We start from the raw sequence: 19,287 nt of genomic DNA, 5'->3' as shown, positions 1-19,287 counted from the left end.
TTCGCTTGGTTGAGTCGGTGGGTCATTCTCCTTCATGGAAAGAGCAGGGACAGAACACACAGCTACCATTCAGAAGTCTTTAATCCAGGGGTCGGCAACATATGACTCGAGCCATATCTGGCTCTTTTGAGGGCCAGATGTGGCTCTTTGTGCAGGAGCCATAAAGTCCATTTTTTTTCAGGCGCTGTTACAGGAGCGGCACTGTGAGCACTGGACGGCTCTCACGAAATTACATTTTAAAAAATGTGGCGTTTATGGCTCTCACGGCCAAAAAGGTTGCCAACCCCTGCTCTAATCCATTCTTGAGGAGCCCTAACTGAAGTCATCTCTTGTATGGCAACATCCTCCCCAGCCCCATTAAATCTATTTCAGCTTTCCTCTCGGCCAAGATCCTGGTAGAAGAAATGACTCTGACAACGGATCTCAGCCATCCCAACTTTGAGTATTGAAGAAGAAAACTGACAACCATGGTGAAATGGCCAGCTGGTCCAGTGAGGATAATACACAACTTTGGTGGAAGGATCAAAGGGGACGGAATCTGCAAAGCCTTTAGCACAGTGCCTACTCCATGATAACAGGTGCTTTAAAAAAAATGCTCATTCCCTCACCCCTTCCAAATTTGTCCATCCCTTGGTTGTCTCTGTCATAACAACACGAACCAGTCATTAAAATATCGAGTGTTGAGATGTACCGTCGGCACCTTAAACTCAACATGCCTGAAAGAGACGGAGCTCACACGTGATTTTCCGTACAAGCCCAGCCCTCTTAATAATTGATTTCTGTCAAGGATGCGACCATCTTTCCAATCACCCAGATTCATATCCCAGGAATCCCTATTGAGTCTTCAGCGTCCCTCATCTCTCGGACCACGTTATATGCCAAGGCTTGTCTCTTCTGTTTACTCAGCATCCTTTGTAGCTGTCTCCTCTCTACTCATGCCATAGCCATACTAGTCAAGGTCTTCATCATCTCTCCATTCAGACCAAATGGATCCCACCAGCTTCCAGGATCTACCCTTTCCAATCCGTCCTCCCTCCAGGTGCCAATCGATCATCCCGAAGTTCTTACCTACTCATATCACTCCTCTGCCCAAAAAGCTTGAGCATCTCCCTGTTGCCTTCAGGATAAAATACAAAGCCTGGCATTGAAAAACAGGCTGATTGCCCATTTCCTCCCATCCCTCCTTAGGCATTCCACATTCCAAGGAAACTGTTTTCAGAGATGATAGTCTCCATACCTTTGTACAGCCTGACTCTAGTTTCTGAAATATTCTTCCTTTTCCCTTCTGTTTTTCTGGAATCCCTAGATCCCTGTAAGGTTCAACTCAAGCGACACCTTCTTCTAGAGGCCATTCCTGATTTCCCCCTCCCAAATCACTGTTTTTATTTTGTACATCTCCTGTATTTACTTGTCTATAAAGATGTTCTAGCCTCTCGAAAAGGATACAAGCTTGGCTCGCTCTTGTATTCATTTCCCCAGTGACTAACACAATACCTGGCATAGAGTAAGCATTTAATTAAGTGCTTGTTGGTTGAATGACTGAAATAAGTCCTCTTGGAGAATAGGAATATATGGATTATCTTTATAATACCTCCTGGCTACCACCCCAAACAATATCCTCCTCCAGAAACACTCATTCCATCCTGGCTGCCTTGAGTCTTAGCCAACTGGCTACCACCCAAACTGTCTTGTCAAGTTTGCACCCAGAAGGCCAAAATGTTACTATTTCAGAATTGGATACCAAAAAGATATATAAAGCTGGAGGGATCCATGTGGGGGAGTCAGTGAAGGCAACTTGGTTGGGCAAAAAAGGAAGGGTGAGAAAAGAGTCTTGTCAGTCCCCTCCCCAACACAATACTGGAAGTCCATGAACTGCTGATCTCTAAGAAACTGTGTGTGTGTGTTTAGAGAGGAAATTTTCATCTGAGCATTAAACTATTTTGAAGATGGCTGACACTAAATAATAATAACAATAAGGAACATTTATATAGTGCTTACTGTGTGTATAGCACTATGCTAAGCAATTTATAGTTATCTCCTTTGATCATGACAACAGTCCTGGGGGATATTATCTCCTTTTCACAGATCGGAAAACAAAGGCAAACTGGGTGAAATGACTTCCCCAAGGCCATACAGCTAGCAAATGCCTGAGATCATGTTTTAACTCAGTTCCTTCTGAGTTCAGCCCAGTGTTCTGTCCATTGCACCACCTATATGCCTCCTCACAATTCAATCTCCCTGATGAAGAAAGCTCATTGTAAATCATCCTTGTTCCCAGTGATAGATGGAAGGATGAAAGGAAGGGAGGGAGGGAAGGAGAGAGAAAGGGAAGAGAGAAAGAGGAAAGGAGGGAGAAAAGAAGGGTGCTTATGCACTAAGCACCTACTGTACCAGTTTTTCAGTTGTGTCCAACTCTTCATGATCCCGTTTGGGGTTTTCTTGCCAGAGAAAGTGGCTTCCCATTTTCTTTTCCATATCATTAACAGATAAGGAGACTGAGGCAAATAGGGATAAGTGATTTACCCAGGGTCCCACAGCTAGTGTCTGAGGCTGGTTTTGAACTCAGATCTTCCTGACTCCAGGCTCAGCACTCTATTTACTGTGCCAACCAAGGTGCCATCCACTTTCTAAAGGCTATTAGAAAATTTTACCCTAAAATCAACAAGTATTTATTAGGAACCTACTTGATAGATCCCAAGTGTTCAGGAATAAAAGTATAAAGAATGAAGCAATCCTTATTCTCAATGAGCTTAAGTTCTAGTGGAGATAACAAGGACATATAACGACATAGAACAATGATATAAAATGAATAAATATAAATAAAAACAAGGTAGTTTGGGAGCAAAGCCTTTGGGGAGGGCGGGTGGATCCGGAAAAGCTTCCTACAGAAGATGGTTCTTGAGCAGTTGTGAAGGAAAAGAGAGATTCCTTGAGGAGAGAGTACATGCCGAGGATGGGAGGTAGCTAGTATAAAGGATCATGGAGATGGGAGATGGAGGAGAAGAGAGAAAGGCCAGCCTGAGCGTACTGGAGAGAGCAGCAAGGGGAATAATGGCCAGTGAGTATAAAGCCATGGGCCCATGCCAGATGGTGTAGAGACTTAAAAACTAAACAGGGGAATTTACATTTTTTCCTCGAGTCAGTAAGAGGACACTGGAATCGGTTGAGTACGGAAGGCGTGTGATGAGCACACCATATGTACTTTTATCCACATCATTGGCTAAAATGTTAAAAAACGCAGGGCCAAGCACAAAGCCCTGGGCATCTCCCCTGGAGAACTGGCACACTGACATTGAATCATTCATTAACAACTATTCTTTAGGTCCAGCCATCCTAACAATTCTGAATCCTTCTGAGTTCATTATGACCTCATCCCTAGCTTGCCATCCTCCCCATAAGAACAGTAGGAGATATTTCATCAAAGGCTTTGTTAAAAAATCGAGGTAGTCTATGCCCAAGGGCATTCCCCTTCTCTGCCAGTTTAGTAATCCTATCCAAAAAGAAATTAGGGTTAATTTGGCAAGAGTTGTTCTTCAGGAAGCCAGGCTAACTATTGGTACATCACCTCTTTTCTTTCTAGGTGTTAGTCATCCATTTTCTTTAATGATCTGTTCTAGTCTTTTCCTCAGAATGGAAGTCAAACTCACTGGCCTATAGTGTGAAGAATGTCGTTTTTTCTTATTCTCATCATTGCAAAAATATTTGCTCCTCTCCAGTTTTATAGTACCTTCCCTGTCAGGGTCCACGACCTTTCACATATCCCTGACTGTGTTATCTTTCCCCAAGTTTATTCTTTTAAGTATTTCAAGCCTTCTTCAGTTAATCTTGTTTAGACTATCAGTTTGAACCACATGAATCATTGGCTAAAGAAGGATTCAGTTGAATCCGGGCATCTCCAGGTTTCTGCCCAGGCTGAGTGCCTCCTCCTCTCTGGAACCAAGGAATCCACCTCTAGAGCCAAGGGTGGACTTTGACTGATGACCTTTCTCCTTATCGCGGCCTCTCCTTCGCTTCTTGGCCTCTCCAGGCCTTAGAGCCAGGAAAGAACCCTCGCTCTGGTCTCCCTCCTCAGAAGGATTCTCCCAGAAACAGCTGAAAACTCAAGCATCCAAAATTAAATTTTCTTCCTCCTAATCCCTTCCCTTTTCCAAACTGGAAAGACATCTTTCCAGTGTCTCAACTTCATGATCTCGGCATTTTCTTGTCGCTGTGTGCCAGATCCCAGGGATACAAAGACAAACATAGAGACCCTGCCCTCCCCAAGAGAGGTATTTCCTGAGGTCCCTTCTAGCACTCGATTTCCATGATGATCATCGAAATACACAGAGGGCAGGGTCTTTAGTTCCTTATAAACGCTAGCTGTGTTGCGATTATACCCTAAATATCATCACCAGGCCACCCCAAAGGGGCTGAGGGGCACAGAGGAAAGAGAGCGTGCTAGACTTGTTGAAACTTGACCTCAGACATCTACTAGCTGGATGACCCTGGGCAAGCTTCTTTGACCTCTGTCTTCCTCAGTTTTTCTATCTATAAAATGGGAGACAATAGCAGCTATTTACCTACCTCCTGATAGAATATTTGCAGAGCACTTTGTAAACCTTTATGCACTCTAGCTATAATTATTCTCCCTTAAATAACTTTCTCATGTCATCGGTGCTTCCTGCCAGGTTATACCTAAACTGACTGGTTTCTGTAATTTGGTCTCCTCAACATATCCATCATTTCCCACTATTTCTCGCCACAATGATGCATTATGAAACATGGCACAGTTTACACAGTTACATTCATATATAAATGCATGAGACACAGAAGACTCACAGGAATGCATGAACAGATGCAGGTAACATAAATATATGTTGTGGATATATAAGACATATACATATATACAAGTATATATATATACAAGACATATATACAAGTATATATACATAAATATGTCTTCCTATATCTATAAATACAATATATAATATTTTAAGTATCATAATACTTTATACTTTAAAATACTTCAGTGGGATGTGGCATAATTGGGACACTGGTGCATTGTTGGTGGAGCTATGAATCCATCCAATTATTCTGGAGGGCAATTTGGAACTATGCCCAAAGGGCTATCAACCAATGCTGCTTACCTTTTTTTTTTGCTCAATAATTTTTTGTTTTTGTTTTTTTAATTTTTTAAGAATATTTTTCCATGGTTACATGATTCATGTTCTTTCCCTCCCCCCCCAAATTTCCCCTCTCCATCCTCCCCATAGCCGATGTGCAATTCCACTGGGTTTTACATAATGCATACCTTTTGATCCATCAATATACCACTACTAGGTCTGTATCCCAAAGAGATGAAAAAAAAAGGGGAAAGGACTTATTGTACCAAAATATGTGTAGCTGCCCTTTTAGTGGATTGGAACAAAGAATTGGAAATTGAAGGGATGTCCATCAATTCAGAAATGGCTGAACAAGTTGCGGTATCTGATGGTGATGGAATACTATTGTGCTATAAGGAATGATGAGCTGGATGACTTCAGAAAGAGCTGGCAAGATCTACATGAACGGATGTAGAGTGAAAAGAGCAGGACCAGGAGAACCTTGTACAGAGTAAAAGAAATACTGTGGAATGATCAACTGTGCCGGCAATCCAGTGACCCAGGACAACTCCAAGAGCCTTCTGACAAAGAATGCCATCTACCTCCAGGGAAAGAACTGTGGAGTTCAAAGGCAGATGAAAGCAAATCATTTATCATTTGTTTATTTGGATTTATGTTTTAGGATTTGAGTTTTATAAGATTACAAAATGAACATAGATAGATAGAGGAATAAAAGCATTTATAGCTATCATTCCCCCAGTCTCTAGTTTTGCATGGACTAGGCTCATTCCTAGGGACCCACACTTAGGAGAGTCTCTCTTTATCTCATACCCACTCCCCGGCCCCTCCAACAAGCTCTGACAAAACCTCCTGAATGAGGTTTAGTAATGACTTGCATCTCGATCTCCCACAATGTCCATAATAGGATCCCCTCCTCCAAATATATAATACCGCTATCAGGTTTGGGACAACCTTTGCTTCAGACATCATTGAAGGTGCAAAAGCCACAGAGGGTTCACGGAAATGCGTGAACAAAACACTTAATGTGTTACACATCAGACTCCTCCTAGAAAGTAAAGACATTGGAGGGGGGCAGCTGGCACTGAACAAATACTCCCTGTTCACCTCAAACTTGCCCCGTCAGAACCATTCACAGCAGTATCACGGAGTGTTTGAGAGGGCAGGGGAGTGTGATACAATGGACAGTGTTTGATTTTTTTTGAGCCAGGATTCCTGGGTTCATTGGAGAACATGGGGAAATTATCGTGCCTCTTTGGGCCTTCCAAGTGCTAAATCGGTGATCTTTTGATTTCCTTCACTTCTGTTGTGAGGAAGATTAGGTAGTAATTAATTAAGGATTAAGGTTGACCTAGCAGGAAGGCTGGAGCATTCTACGATGGAATGAAGGAGGAGGAAGTGGGTGCCTTGTGCCCTGAGAGAGAGAGACTCCATTAGTGGTGGGTAAACTGTTGCCAGCCCAGGGAGATCTCAGACCCCGCTTCCTGATTTCCTTGGGATCCTGAGTGGAGGTGGATTCCCAGCAAGAGGAGAAGACCTGCAGAGCAGAACCAAGCAGAGGAGGAGTTTGAGACCTGGTGGACAGCACCTCAAGTTCACTCACTCTACTTGGTATCTTGGACCATCTAGAATTTTGGCATCCTGTGAACTTCTTTGGAAAACTGCGAGAACCCTCAAAGCCACCCCTCTGATCCATAGCTGTGCTGTTCAAGGCTGGCTGGTTCCAGGCTTGAATCAGCTTCCCAGAGTCTGCACTGCTCCTTGGGCCCTGCCTGCTTAGATCTCTAGATTAGAGTAGGGAAATCCTCCCCTTGCCCCTGTGGGTTTGTCTTTTAGGGTTTAAGGATAGAAATCCCTTTCCTACCTCTATTTTAGTTAAATCTAATTAAAACCTGTTAAAACCTTTTACCTTGCCTGTTGGATTCAAAGCCTCTGGCCCAGGGGTGACGGTTGATCAACAGCCATTTTGTCAGTTAGCAGCAGCATAGCTGTGACCTCTGGTCTCCCTAACCTGGTCAAGTCTCTCCTACAACCCAGTGTGTAAACCCACAACCATTTAGATTTATTGTAATATCCCTGGTGTCTCCATTATTTATTATCTTTTCTACACTTCCCAGGTCTTCTCCTTCTCTAAGAGGCATTTTATTAAGGAAATCTCCCTGTGTGGGTCTTGTACCTGACTCTTGAACTCATGGTTATTGAGCAAGTCATTTCCTCAAGGCTGGAAATATCCATTCCCAGGATCACTGGTCTTTGATCTATATTCCCCCCCAAAGAATAGAAACAAAGGCAAAAAGGGAATGGAAAGTCATAAACTCTCCCTTTTGGCTTCAAACTCAAACCACGGATCATGTGCTTCTCAAACAAGCAGAAGATTGTCATTGGAGGAGGGAGTGGGCATGAGGGGTCCCCCTCCCCCTTGCTGCACTCAAGTCTGGAAGTCTAAGAAAGACAAAACTCAGGAAAAGAAAGGTAGGGAAGGAATGATAAAGCTGGGAAGGGAGAAAAGGAGTAAGGAATTTCACAGTTTACTCTCTTAGAGGAGGGACAACTGCTCTGATTGGAATCTGGCCTCTCTGACTGTCAGTGACCAATTATCTTAGAAGCAGCCTCAGTCACTGGAGACCAATAAAAAAAAGTTCCTTGGGGTGCTCACAGCAAATCCCCTCTCCCAGCTGCTTCAGACAGAAGTTTATACAGTCATCTTCTCCAGCAGATTGGGGAGAGACTAAGCAGGGGATCCCCTGAGCAGCCCTGCTGTAAAAGGATCATCTAATCACAAAACCTCTCCCAGGTAAGCAAGGGAGATCTGGTGAGCCTTATTTTCTAGATGAAGAAACAGGCTGAGACGAGGCAAGAGGCTGGACTGAGGTCACAGTCAATGAGGAAGGTGGGACTGCAATTGGAATTGAATAATATTACTGGCCTGTATGGTGTATACAGGGAGGACTAGCCCCTCTGGGGGGAGAGCTTGATGGGCCCCTTTCAGGGCTGCTCATATATTTTTGGGGTCCACCTGCCACTCAGCTCTCATCTGGGGCTCCAAGAAGTTGTAGCATGAGTGGCTACAGACATCTCAGCAGACCAGCTTAACAAGGTTGAGGGAAGCCTTCAAACCCTTCAGTGAGTTGGGAGGGTATCTGCTCCAAGCAGATGTGAAGATGTGAAGACTTTCCCCACGGAACGGGCAGATGAGAACAATTTGTTCCAACAGCCATGAAATTAGCCAAAGAAGGTACTGTGAGATGCTTACAAAGCACCTTCTTCAGAGCAATTCATGAAGTAAATGGAACATGTATTATCCCCATTTTATAGATGATAAAACTGAGGCTCTAAGATTTTTTAAGTGACTTGTTCCTGATTACACAGCTCTGAAGTGTTTGAGGAGGGATTTGAACCCAAGTCTACCAACTCTAGGATGCCCATCATTGGTGATGCCCTGTGCCAAACTCCAAATGGAAGAGGAATTGCTAAAGGTAGTCAAGTTGTTTTCTTTTGAAACATAATTGGAGATTTTTTAGATGGCCTGCACTTTCTATTCATCCTACCCCACCCTACTACCATTTCTAGTAAACACAGAATCTGGCCAAACAAGTTAAAACTATTTGTCGGCCATGTTTGACAGAGCGGTATGTCAGAGATGTGGCTTCCTCCCCAGATGGTGAGGTCTTTCAAATGCTTCTGCTTATGATGGCATTGTACCGACTACATCACACCCTAGAACCCGGGCCTCCTTGGGCAATCTCCTTCCTCTCCACAAATATTGGGAAGCTGGGGAGGCTGTTTCTGATTCAGCGAATCTAAAATAAACAAAATGCAAGCATCCTGCTTTTATCATCAATTCTCCTGCTATCTCTTGGTCCAGGTCTGTGGAGAAAAGATACCCCACTCTAAGCTGCATAAGGCTGATTCCCACTCTCCACAATCACCCTCTTTTCCACCTCATTTTGTCTTTATTTGACTCCCTGCGATTTAGGGTATTCTAGTCCTTAGTAGGTTCTTTTTTTCATTTTTTTTATTTTTTTTTTTAAATAACTCTTACCTTCCATCTTAGAATCAATAGTATGTATTGGTTCTGGGCAGAAGAGTGGGCAAACCTATGGCACGCGTGCCAGAGGAGGCTGCTCCCCTTCCCCTCTCCACATATGCCTGAGGACATTTCTCACATCATCTGCCCTTCTGCCCCAGCAGCCCAATGGGAGTGTTTCCTCCTTCCCTTGTCTGGGGTAAGTCAGGGGGCTCACATGTGGCATGAGAGTTGCCATTTTTATTTGAGTTTGACACCATTGAGTTAGACCAGAGTTCCTGTTGTAAGAAGGAATGGATCAATGAAGTACCCTTATCAGCTTGAGGAGCTTGTCTTTGGAGGAGTGTATGGGGTATGCAGAGAGGACTAGCATCTCTTGGGGGAGGGTTTGCTAAGCCCTTTTCAGAGCTGCTCATCCACCTTTAGTGTCCGCCTTTCACCCAGCTCTCACCTGTGACTCCAGGAAACTGTAGCTACACCCTTTATGTTTCAATATGTTTTTATTTTATTAAATATTTCCCAATTTCATTTTTTAAAATCCTTACCTTCTGGGGGCAGCTGGGCAGCTCAGTGGATTGAGAGCAGGGCATAGAGACAGGAGGTCCTAAGTTCAAATTTGACCTCAGACACTTCCCAGCTGTGTGATCCAGGGCAAGTCACTTAACCCCAACTGCCTTGTCCTGACCACTCTTCTGCTCTTCTGCCTTGGAACACAGTATTGACTCTAAGACAGAAAAGGTAAGGATTTAAAAAAAAAAAATCCTTACTTTCTGTCTTTGAATTAATGCTAAGTATCTGTTTCAAAGCAGAGGAAAGTAAGGGCTAGGCAATTAGGATTAAATGATTTGCCCAGGATTGCACAGTTAGAAAGTGTCTCAGGACAATTTTGAACCCAATACTTCCCATTTCTGGTGTGGCACTCTATCCACTGAGCCATTTAGTTGCGTGCACCCTCCCCCCCATTCATTGTTAACTAAAGGAGTATTGTGGGTTGAAATAGCACCCCCTCCCCCATTTTGATATCTCTGATCTAGATATAACTTCACTCCTTTTATAGCAGATTTATTTTAACCCAAATGCAAGACTTTATACATTTATGCCTCTGTACCCCAGAATACATATGCAGAGCAAGTCAAATCCCCAGAGGGCAACTACATTTTTCCCGTTGACAATCTATGAGTATCTGTAAGACCTTGGGGTATATTATAATGCAATCAGCCTAAGATCACATTCTGGCTTGTTTCTCTACAATATCAATGGCCAGTGCCAGTTATTATCACACTTATATTATTGACTGAACCAGTATTACCACCAAAATATCATCTAACCAATTGATTTCTTATTCATATCACTGATAACTACTTAACATGATTTAGCTTTTTACAAAGGAATTTTTACTGAGAAGTAGCAAACACAGAAATCAACATTTTCCCCAACACTGGAGGGCAAGTCTAACACTTTGGTATCCCAAGAGAGTAGGCTCAAACTTAAAGCTGTTACTAATGCTTGCTCCCACGGAGTTCCTTTCCAAATGTGGTACGGTTGTGGGATGAGTCTCTCCCTTAATGCAGGGCATGGTGTCTCAGTTCCTAGGCTGCATCTTTTTTTTTTTTTTTTTTTTTTGGAACTCTTACCTCCTGTCTTAGGATGAATACTAAGCATTGATTCTAAGGCAGAAGAGAGGGTAAGGGCTAGGCAACTGATATCAAGTGACTTGCCCTGGGTCACACATCTAGGATGTATCTGAAGTCAAATTTGAACCCATATCTTCCTGACTCTAGACCTGGCTCTCTATCCATTGTGCCATCTAGCTGCCCCTGGGCTGCATCTTGATGGTCACTTGTAGAGACTTCGTTGGTACCTCCCCTGGATTCCCTATGGGAGGTAGAGCAATCTCTATGATAGATTCCTACCACTGGACGTCTGGAGTCCTTTAGTATATCCCTAGGTCATTTAGTCTCTGATGTTCCTTTACTTGAGAATGGGAAAGACTAGATATAACAGGGATGGAAATAATAGCAGTCATGCGTTCCCAGGCCACATGTCTATGTGAGGAGGACCTGCACTTTTTCTCTCCCAGGAAGCCTATAGAAGATCCTGTCTTGCTCACTACCAGAGAAGAGAGACTGATTTGGCCAATTAATTAACCTCAACTTTGAGGAAGACAGCAGTGACCTTCCAATCTGTGTTTTCCAGCACTTCTAGATACAGGCTCGCCAATTTGCATTTCCCTAAAACTTAGTCCTCTGACCAATCTACCATTATATCTATTTGATTTCATCTTGTTAGACTCAGACCATTAGTCTAGATTGTAGATTTTTTTTTTATAAGAGTCTGTTGTCTAATGTGTTAGCTATCCTCAGCTTCCCGGTATTGAAATGCAAGCTAGTGTTACAAATAAAATTGATATAGATGGATATAGATAAAAGTATTAATATTTTATTTAAAGCCATGTTGGTAAATTTAAGAAAGACCACACGCCTGCTAAGATCTAATTCAAATCACCCGCCATTACCTTCTGCCCACCTGGCTGCTTCCTAAGAAAGAGAGCGTCTCCCAATCACCTCAGGAGTCTTATACTGTTCTCTATGTAATCATACTTCCTTCCTAAGAGGAATCATGGGAAATGTAGCTTCAAAGTCCCCTAAACGTCCATAGGAAGTTTATATCATATATCCAAATATTTAAGGCCCAAATGAACCCCAAATTTCCACTAACACACTAGTTAAAGATTAATATTAGTAAATTAATGTTATTAAACTAGTTAACATATTGATTATTTCTTTATACCCCAAACACAGAGAAGGTGCATAATAAATGTTTGTTAAATTGAATTCACATTCCACATTTGTATCCAATAAGTTTAATAAGCATAACAATTTCTGTTTTAATATAAGTCATCTAATTAAAATGTTGCTAAGCCCAAGGGTAAGGACCTGTGCCACTCTCAATAGGCATAGACCCATTTAATGACTAGTTGTTGGATGTCATTCGGTCAGTCTGAAATCCACCTAATCAACCAACTAACCAAAAGCCATTTATTTAACTATTAAAACCCTTACCTTTTGCCTTAAAATTGGTTCTAAAGAAGAGCTTTAAAGGCTTGGAAGTTGGGGTTAAGTGACTCACCCAGGGCCACACATCTAGAAAGTATCTGAGGCCACATTTGAACCCAGGACTTCTCATCTCCTGCCCAGGCACTCTATTCATTGAGTCACCAAGCTGCCCTCAAAAGGCACTAATTAAGCATCTTCTGTATGTCAATCACTTTACTAGGGACTGCAGATATAAAGACAAAATGAATGGGTCCCTTCCTTCTGGTAGCTTATATTCTAATTATATTATCTTCTAGCACAGTGGTATCAAACTCAAACAGATAAGGGATCACAAATTCAATCACAGAGATCCCAGAAGGCTGAGTAACGTTGTGAGGAAGATTAGTTCTTCTAATGCTATTCTAGCATTCTAGGATAGAATGAAGGAGGAGGAAGTGTGTGTGCCCTGAGAGAGACTCCATTTGTGGTGGGCAAACTGTTGCCAGCCCAGGGAGATCTTAGACCCTGCTTCCTGATTTCCTTGGGATCCTGAGTGGAGGTGGATTTCCAGCAACAATAGAACAGTACCAAGAAGAGGAGAAGTTTGAGACCTGGTGGACAGTTTCTCAAGCACACTCTTTCTTCTTGGATATCTTGGACCCCCTAGGATTTTGGCATCCCGTGAGCATCTTTGGGAAACTGTGAGAACCCTCAAAGCCACTCCTCTGATCCATAGCTGTGCTGTTCAAGACTGGCTGGTTCCAGGCTTGAATCAGTTTCCCAGAGATTGCACTGCTCCTTGGGCCCTGCCTGCTGGATCACTTAGATTAGAGTAGAATAAGTCCTCCCCTTGCCCTCTGGTTTTGCCCTTTAGATTTTGTTTGTTTATGTTTTTTTTTGTTTTTTTTTTAACCCTTGTACCTCGGTGTATTGTTTCATAGGTGGAAGAGTGGTAAGGGTGGGCAATAGGGGTCAAGTGACTTGCCCAGGGTCACACAGCTGGGAAGTGGCTGAGGCCGGGTTTGAACCTAGGAGCTCCTGTCTCTAGGCCTGACTCTCACTCCACTGAGCTACCCAGCTGCCCCCTGCCCTTTAGATTTTAAGTATAGAAATCCCTTTCCTACCTTTTAGTTAAACATAATTAAAGCTGTTAAACCCCTTTTACCTTGCCTGCTTGTTTCTAGACTCTGGCCTAGGGAGAGCAGGGTGACAGTTAAGACCAACTGCCATTCCTGTGATAAATCCAGTGAACTCCTTATCCTGGTCCAGTCTCTCCTACAACCCAGTGTGTGTACCCACAACTATTAGATTTATTGTAACATCCCTGGTGTCCCCATTATTATTTATTATCTTTTCTACAGTAATGACTTAGTTTGAAAATGCTATATATCTATGTTTTGTATGATAATACATGTATAACTCAAGATAGAATTGCTTGCTAGCTCCAAGAGGTGGGAAGGAAAGGAGAGAAGGCAGCAAATTAAATCATACAACTTTGGAAAATTTATGTGGAAATTTGTTATTATAAGTAATTGATAAAAAATAAAATTTTATATAATATGTTTTATTGTATTTTTATTTGTTGAATATTTCCCAATTACATATTTTTAAACCTTTACTTTCCATCTTATAATCAATACCATGTATTGGCTCCAAGGCAGAAGAGTGATAAGGGCTAGGCAATGGAGGTTGAGTGACTTGCCCAGGGTCACACAGCTAGGAAGTGCCTGAAGTACATTTGACCTAGCACCTCCTGTCTCTAGGCATGGTTCTCAATCCACTGAGCCACCTAGTTCCCTCCTCAATTACATTTTAATCTGGTTCTGAGGCACTTAGAATTGTGGTTGGCTGTGTGTTTGATTCATCTGAGCTAGTATATCTTACTCCATCTAACGCACAAAAATATGATCATGGCCTTTCTTTTCAAAGAAATATATTTTATTGATTTCTTTTTGGGTTTTTTTACATCACCAAAAATTTCCCCAGTCCTTCTCCTTCTCCTCCCAGATATGTTTTTATACCTACATATACATGTAGATACAGCCTTTCCCAACTCCCAATTCTAGTGCCTTCCTTCCATTAATTTTTTCCTATTTATCTTATAGGTAGCTTGCTTGTGAAAGCAACTAGGTCACAGAGTAGATAGAGTACAGACTGGTTTCAGATAGTTACTAGCTGTATGACTCTGGGCGAATCATTTAGCCCTGTTTGCCTCAGTTTCCTCATCTGTCAAGTGAGCTAGAGAAAGAAATGGCAAACCACTCAAGTACCTTTGCTAAGAAAAATCCAAATGGGGTCAGGGGATAATCAAAGCAACTTAACAAGATTGTTTGCATATAACCGTTTACAAATATTTTCTCACGTTAGATTGTAAACTCCTTGAGATTAGGAATGGTCTTTTACTTCTTTTTGTATCCCCAGCACAGGCACACAGTAGGCGCTCAATAATTGTTTACAGATTGATCTACTAGAGGAAGTTTGCAATATTATAGTTTGGATGCCACCAGGACAATATCATTCATTACAAGAATATGTGGATTATCTCATCATCTCTTCAACTTGAACTCTGTACTGGATCTTCTCCATCACAGAAGTGAACAACTTTGACATGCATACTTGCCCTACTACCTTTTTTACCATTAACAGTCAGAGAGCCAATGATCAGGTCTGCTCTTATATCTTCTAAGGAATCTTGAGTAATTTTTATGTGTGGATGTATGGATGGGAGACAATTGTTGGATATGACATCCTAGTACAGGTGGGCTATAAAGAGCTGGTCAGAATTCAAGAGATAAAGAGATGATATTATAAGCACGGAGAAAAATGTAAGCCAAAGTCCTAATGTACAGAGTTAGTTTGACCAATTTGGCTGGAGCATAAAGTAGTCTGAGGGTTGAACACAGCTAGAAAGACAAATCATTTGTACCTCTGGATTGTAGAGAGAAGATAAAGCAGTTTACTTTGGAGGCAATAGGGAAACAGAACATTTTTGATCAGAGGAATGACATGACCACATAATGGAAGATTATTCTGGCAACAGAATGAAGAATGGCTTGGAAGAACCAGAGACAGGAAGCAGGAAGACCTTTTAGAATTTACTGCAGTAAGATGAGAGTGTGGTGATGAAGCCCTTTCAAGAGCACTAGTAAGAACAGACAAGAGGAAATAGAAACATGGAAGTGACAAGATAATCAAGCCCATGTGAGATGGGAGATTGGGAAGAACCAAAAAATCATCCTCAGGTTTATCACACAGGAAGCTGATGAAGGATGTTGCCACTGTCAGAATTAGTGAAGCCAGAAAAAGAAGGTTGACGAGTGGAGTATAAGGAGCCAGAGTCAAGATATCTCAGAGTACAGGAGGGTCATCAAGGCGATGGGTCAAGGGACCATCTGGGCAGAATAGGGAGGCTTAAAAAGCAGCTGGGTTTGATTCCTGGCTTCCCAATTGAGTTGTGTAAGTCTGACCCATAATTATGGAGCTTGACCTGTTCCAAAGAATATGTAATAAATATCTGCTGAATGAGTGACTGTCAGAATTTACAAGACTGAGATCTTTGAAGATGGTGACTATTTCTGATTTCATCTTTCTAATCACAATAACTCACAATTCTAGAGGGCTTTAATATTTACAAAAGACTTACAACATTACAGTGAGGCAGGAAGTATCAAGACTTTTATCCACATTTAGCAGATGAGCAAACGGAAGCTTGGAAAGTTTAATGAACTTGTTTATTCTAGTCACCCATAAAGATCGAGGCATGGAAAACAGGTCTTCAGACAACAAATCACAACCCTAACACAGACACTCGGGCAAATTCATTTGAAGTCTTCTTTACAAACAGTGCTGAGGTTGTTACTGTTTAGATCGTTCTCCTGGTTCTGCTCACTTCCCTGTGGATCAGTCCACACAAGTCTTCTCACCTTTTTCTGAAACTGTTCCCTTCGGGATAATCTTTGGTTGAAAGGAGGGATAAATGAATGGAATTTGAGTTAACAAATTCTGTCTCTGGAACCCCAATTCTTCGTTAAATAGAACTGTTCTGAGAGTGAGGGTGGAGGATGCTTCACGAGGAGTGAAGGATGGGGCCCTCCATGACAGCTGGAAGAGGAGAAGGGGGAGAAATTGGGCGGGGGGGTGGGGGGAAGAGGGGAGAGGAGTTGGGGCGGGGCACGCAGGCGCATAGGGACGTGGGAGACGGCAGGAGGTAAACTCTGGACTGGGAACAGGCCTTGCCCATGCCTGCATATCTGTGGGCCCTGGAAGCTTGCATCTATCCCCCGAAAACGAGGTGTTTAAAAACCCCAACCTGTATCTGAGGATACAGATCCTGGAGCCCGGCGTGGGCTGGGACTCCTCCTGGGTTTCCATCCTAGATAAAGAGAAGGTAGAGACTAGAGGCCCACCCCCTGCACTGCGCCTGCGCCAACTGGCGGTTTCTTCTTTTTCTCCCCCCCCTCTTGTCCCCTTCTCTCCTCCCCCCACCCCATCCGAAGGAGGCTACGCCCACAACCCTGTTCCCGGCAAGGATTGGCTGTTCCAGAACCCAGAGCCGCCAGTGGTCAGTATCAAAAGACCCAGTCTTTCAGGACCTGGGAGCCAGTAATCTTCCTGGGTTCCGAAATCCCGCCTCTCCCTTCACTGCAAGGGTCCCCTTCGGCGCTTGGCCTCAGAAACGCCTCTTCGGCGCCTAGTGAGTGGCTACGGCATCGACCAGTAAAAAGTGAAGAAGTCGAAAGGTTCCTACCCACCAGAACCTTGATTGGCTCAACGACTGTTAAAGTAAGCCAGAGCAGGAGCCAAACAACCAATAGGTGAGGGCGGAAGAGGGTATGAGGAAGGAACTGATGGAACGGGGTGACGTGGCAGTGACGGAGACATAAACTAAAACGAATGGCGGAAGTCAGGGCCAATCATTTACGCAGCTGGTTGGGCCCGTTCCGTCTTCCTCTGTGGGTATGGAAGATTTCCAACTCCCAGAACCAATCAACCACGGTCTGGGTCTGATTGGCCTCCCTGCCACCCAATGTGCAAAATCTCTGGCGGAAGTGTCCCACCCAGGTGTACTTTGGGGCGGGGCTATCCGACCAGCCTGGGCGAGGCGCCAATGACAAGGGGCCACTGGCCGAGGGGCGGCTGTACGAACCAATGGGAGGCCTCCGTCGCGGCGGCTGGTCCCGCCTCCCGGCCGCTGGACAGGCGGGGCGTGGACGTTGCGCGGCGGCCGCTGCTGCGCTTGCTGTGTGTGTGAGAGAGACAGAGAGGGAGTCCGGGTGCTACCGCTGTTGCTGCGGGGCCTCCGGGGCCGGTGTCTGGGGGCGATGGCGGCGACCGAGCTGCGGGGAGTGGTGGGGCCCGGCCCGGCTATGGGTGCTGCGCCGGGTGGCGGAGGCTCGGGGTCGGCCGCGACAGGAGGAGGAGGACGCGGTGACTCCGGGCCCGGGCCCGGAATAGCGCCGGGCCCCACGGCGGTCGCTTCTGGAGGAGGCCCCGGACCAGGGCCGGGCCCTACGGCCACGGCTGGGGGAGGGTCGGCGGCCGGCCCCGCCCCTGCTCCGCCCACGGGGGGTTCGGGCGGCGGGACCGGGGGCTCGGGCTCCGGCTCGGCCCGGGAGGGCTGGCTCTTCAAATGGACCAATTACATCAAGGGCTACCAGCGACGCTGGTTCGTGTTGAGCAACGGGCTCCTCAGCTACTACAGGTCAGTCCGGCTCCTGAACACCGCGTTCAGGCCCCCCTCCAGCCGAGCGAGCCTCGGCCCAACCTCTTCCCCTCCCCCGTCCCCGCCCCCGCTTTACCGGGAGGGAAGGGAGGGAAACTGAGGCCCTGGCCAAACCAAGGTCATGCAGTCAGGAAATAGATGGCCGAGGTGAGATGCCACGTCTGACCATCTGCCTCCTGCCCTAAGAACCGCTGTATTGACTTTGAGACACACACACACACACACACACACACACACACACACACACGAGAGTTCACATGGGACTAATCAACTAAGGCAGAGGCACCGGGGCTTATCTGCGGAACCCACGGGGAGTGCCCTGTGCTGGGCTCAACTCTGCCTATGTTGCTGCTGCACTACAGAAACCCAAACAAACTATCGCTTGGGGCTTGGCCCGGACTCTCTTTACCGGAGCACGACCAGTCAGCATGGGCACGACTGACCTGCCAAACACATAAGCGTGCCCTAAATTCCGCCCAGCTCAGCAGATGTTAATAGCCCAAACTTTTTGCTTGGGCTTGTGCTCTTTTTGCAGTCCACTCACATCCAGCAAAGCGAACCCGCGGGACTAATCACAGGCACCGGCTTATCTACAAAACACAGAAGTGCACCCTGGGGTCAGGTCTCTTTGGCAGAGGTTATTGCCTATATCTTCTGAGTGCCTGTTCCAATATGTTTTTCCTGTATATTCCTAGATACACATAGGGGAGAAAGCACAAGAGTGAGCCACTCAAACATACCTGGAGACCCATCTGGCCTTGTAAGATGGAAATTTACCCTCTCTTTGATTCAGCAGTTATTATTCTATGAAACCCAATTTAACTGCATTTAGGCCAATCTCTGTTCCATATGCTTCCCACAAGCTCCAGACACACAAATAAATACACACCACCAGCCAGGAATAATCAACACAAAAAGTTCTCTCTTTAAATCCAGGCTGTCTTTATTGATTTAATAATGTTATCATCTTCTAGAAACTCAAACATTCTCTACAACTTTAAAGAACAACACAATGTCAGAGCTTGAAAGGGACCTAGAGCATCCCACTTACTCCAAAGCCCTGGGACTTTAGTTTTTTCCACCCCTCCAGGTTTGTTAACCTTTTATGTGTCATCCACCATACCTTAAACATAAAGGCTTTTTCTATCAGAAATGAGATTTTTACTGCCCTTCATACTCTTTCCCATCTTCCTTGGCTTTCTAAGATTTGCCTGAATTTTTGCTTCTCCTCCTTGGGGTTTGTGATTGACCTAAGATGATTGTTCCTTTCAGTTATAGAATATTAGGGTCTGAGGCAACTTCAGGGGCCATGTAGTACAACCAGCATTTGGAGCAAGAATCTTCTCTGCAATATTCTTAGTAGTCTTCTAATCTCTCTTGCTGCTCAATAGTCTTAATTGACTT

General features: G+C 44.4%; 1 protein-coding gene and 1 long non-coding RNA gene across 2 annotated transcripts in view; one reads left to right on the top strand and one right to left on the bottom strand.

Moving 5' to 3' along the window:
• Window positions 1-15,948: 15,948 nt before the first annotated feature.
• Window positions 15,949-17,389, bottom strand: LOC123251046. Its single transcript, XR_006506489.1, has 2 exons — window positions 17,308-17,389; window positions 15,949-16,262 (listed from the first exon to the last, which is right to left on the bottom strand). It is a non-coding gene; the product is annotated as an uncharacterized LOC123251046 (long non-coding RNA).
• LOC123251045 (oxysterol binding protein) overlaps window positions 17,379-19,287 on the top strand; it is a 55,183-nt gene continuing 53,274 nt past the window's right edge. Inside the window, exon 1 of the mRNA XM_044680211.1 lies at window positions 17,379-17,862. Coding sequence (XP_044536146.1) covers window positions 17,483-17,862 — 380 coding nt within the window. The 5' untranslated portion in view covers window positions 17,379-17,482. The remainder of the gene's footprint in view (window positions 17,863-19,287) is intronic.

This window comes from Gracilinanus agilis, chromosome 6 (assembly GCF_016433145.1).
Source record: "Gracilinanus agilis isolate LMUSP501 chromosome 6, AgileGrace, whole genome shotgun sequence".
Lineage (NCBI taxonomy): Eukaryota > Metazoa > Chordata > Mammalia > Didelphimorphia > Didelphidae > Gracilinanus > Gracilinanus agilis.
This window is presented reverse-complemented; position numbering and strand designations above follow the sequence as displayed.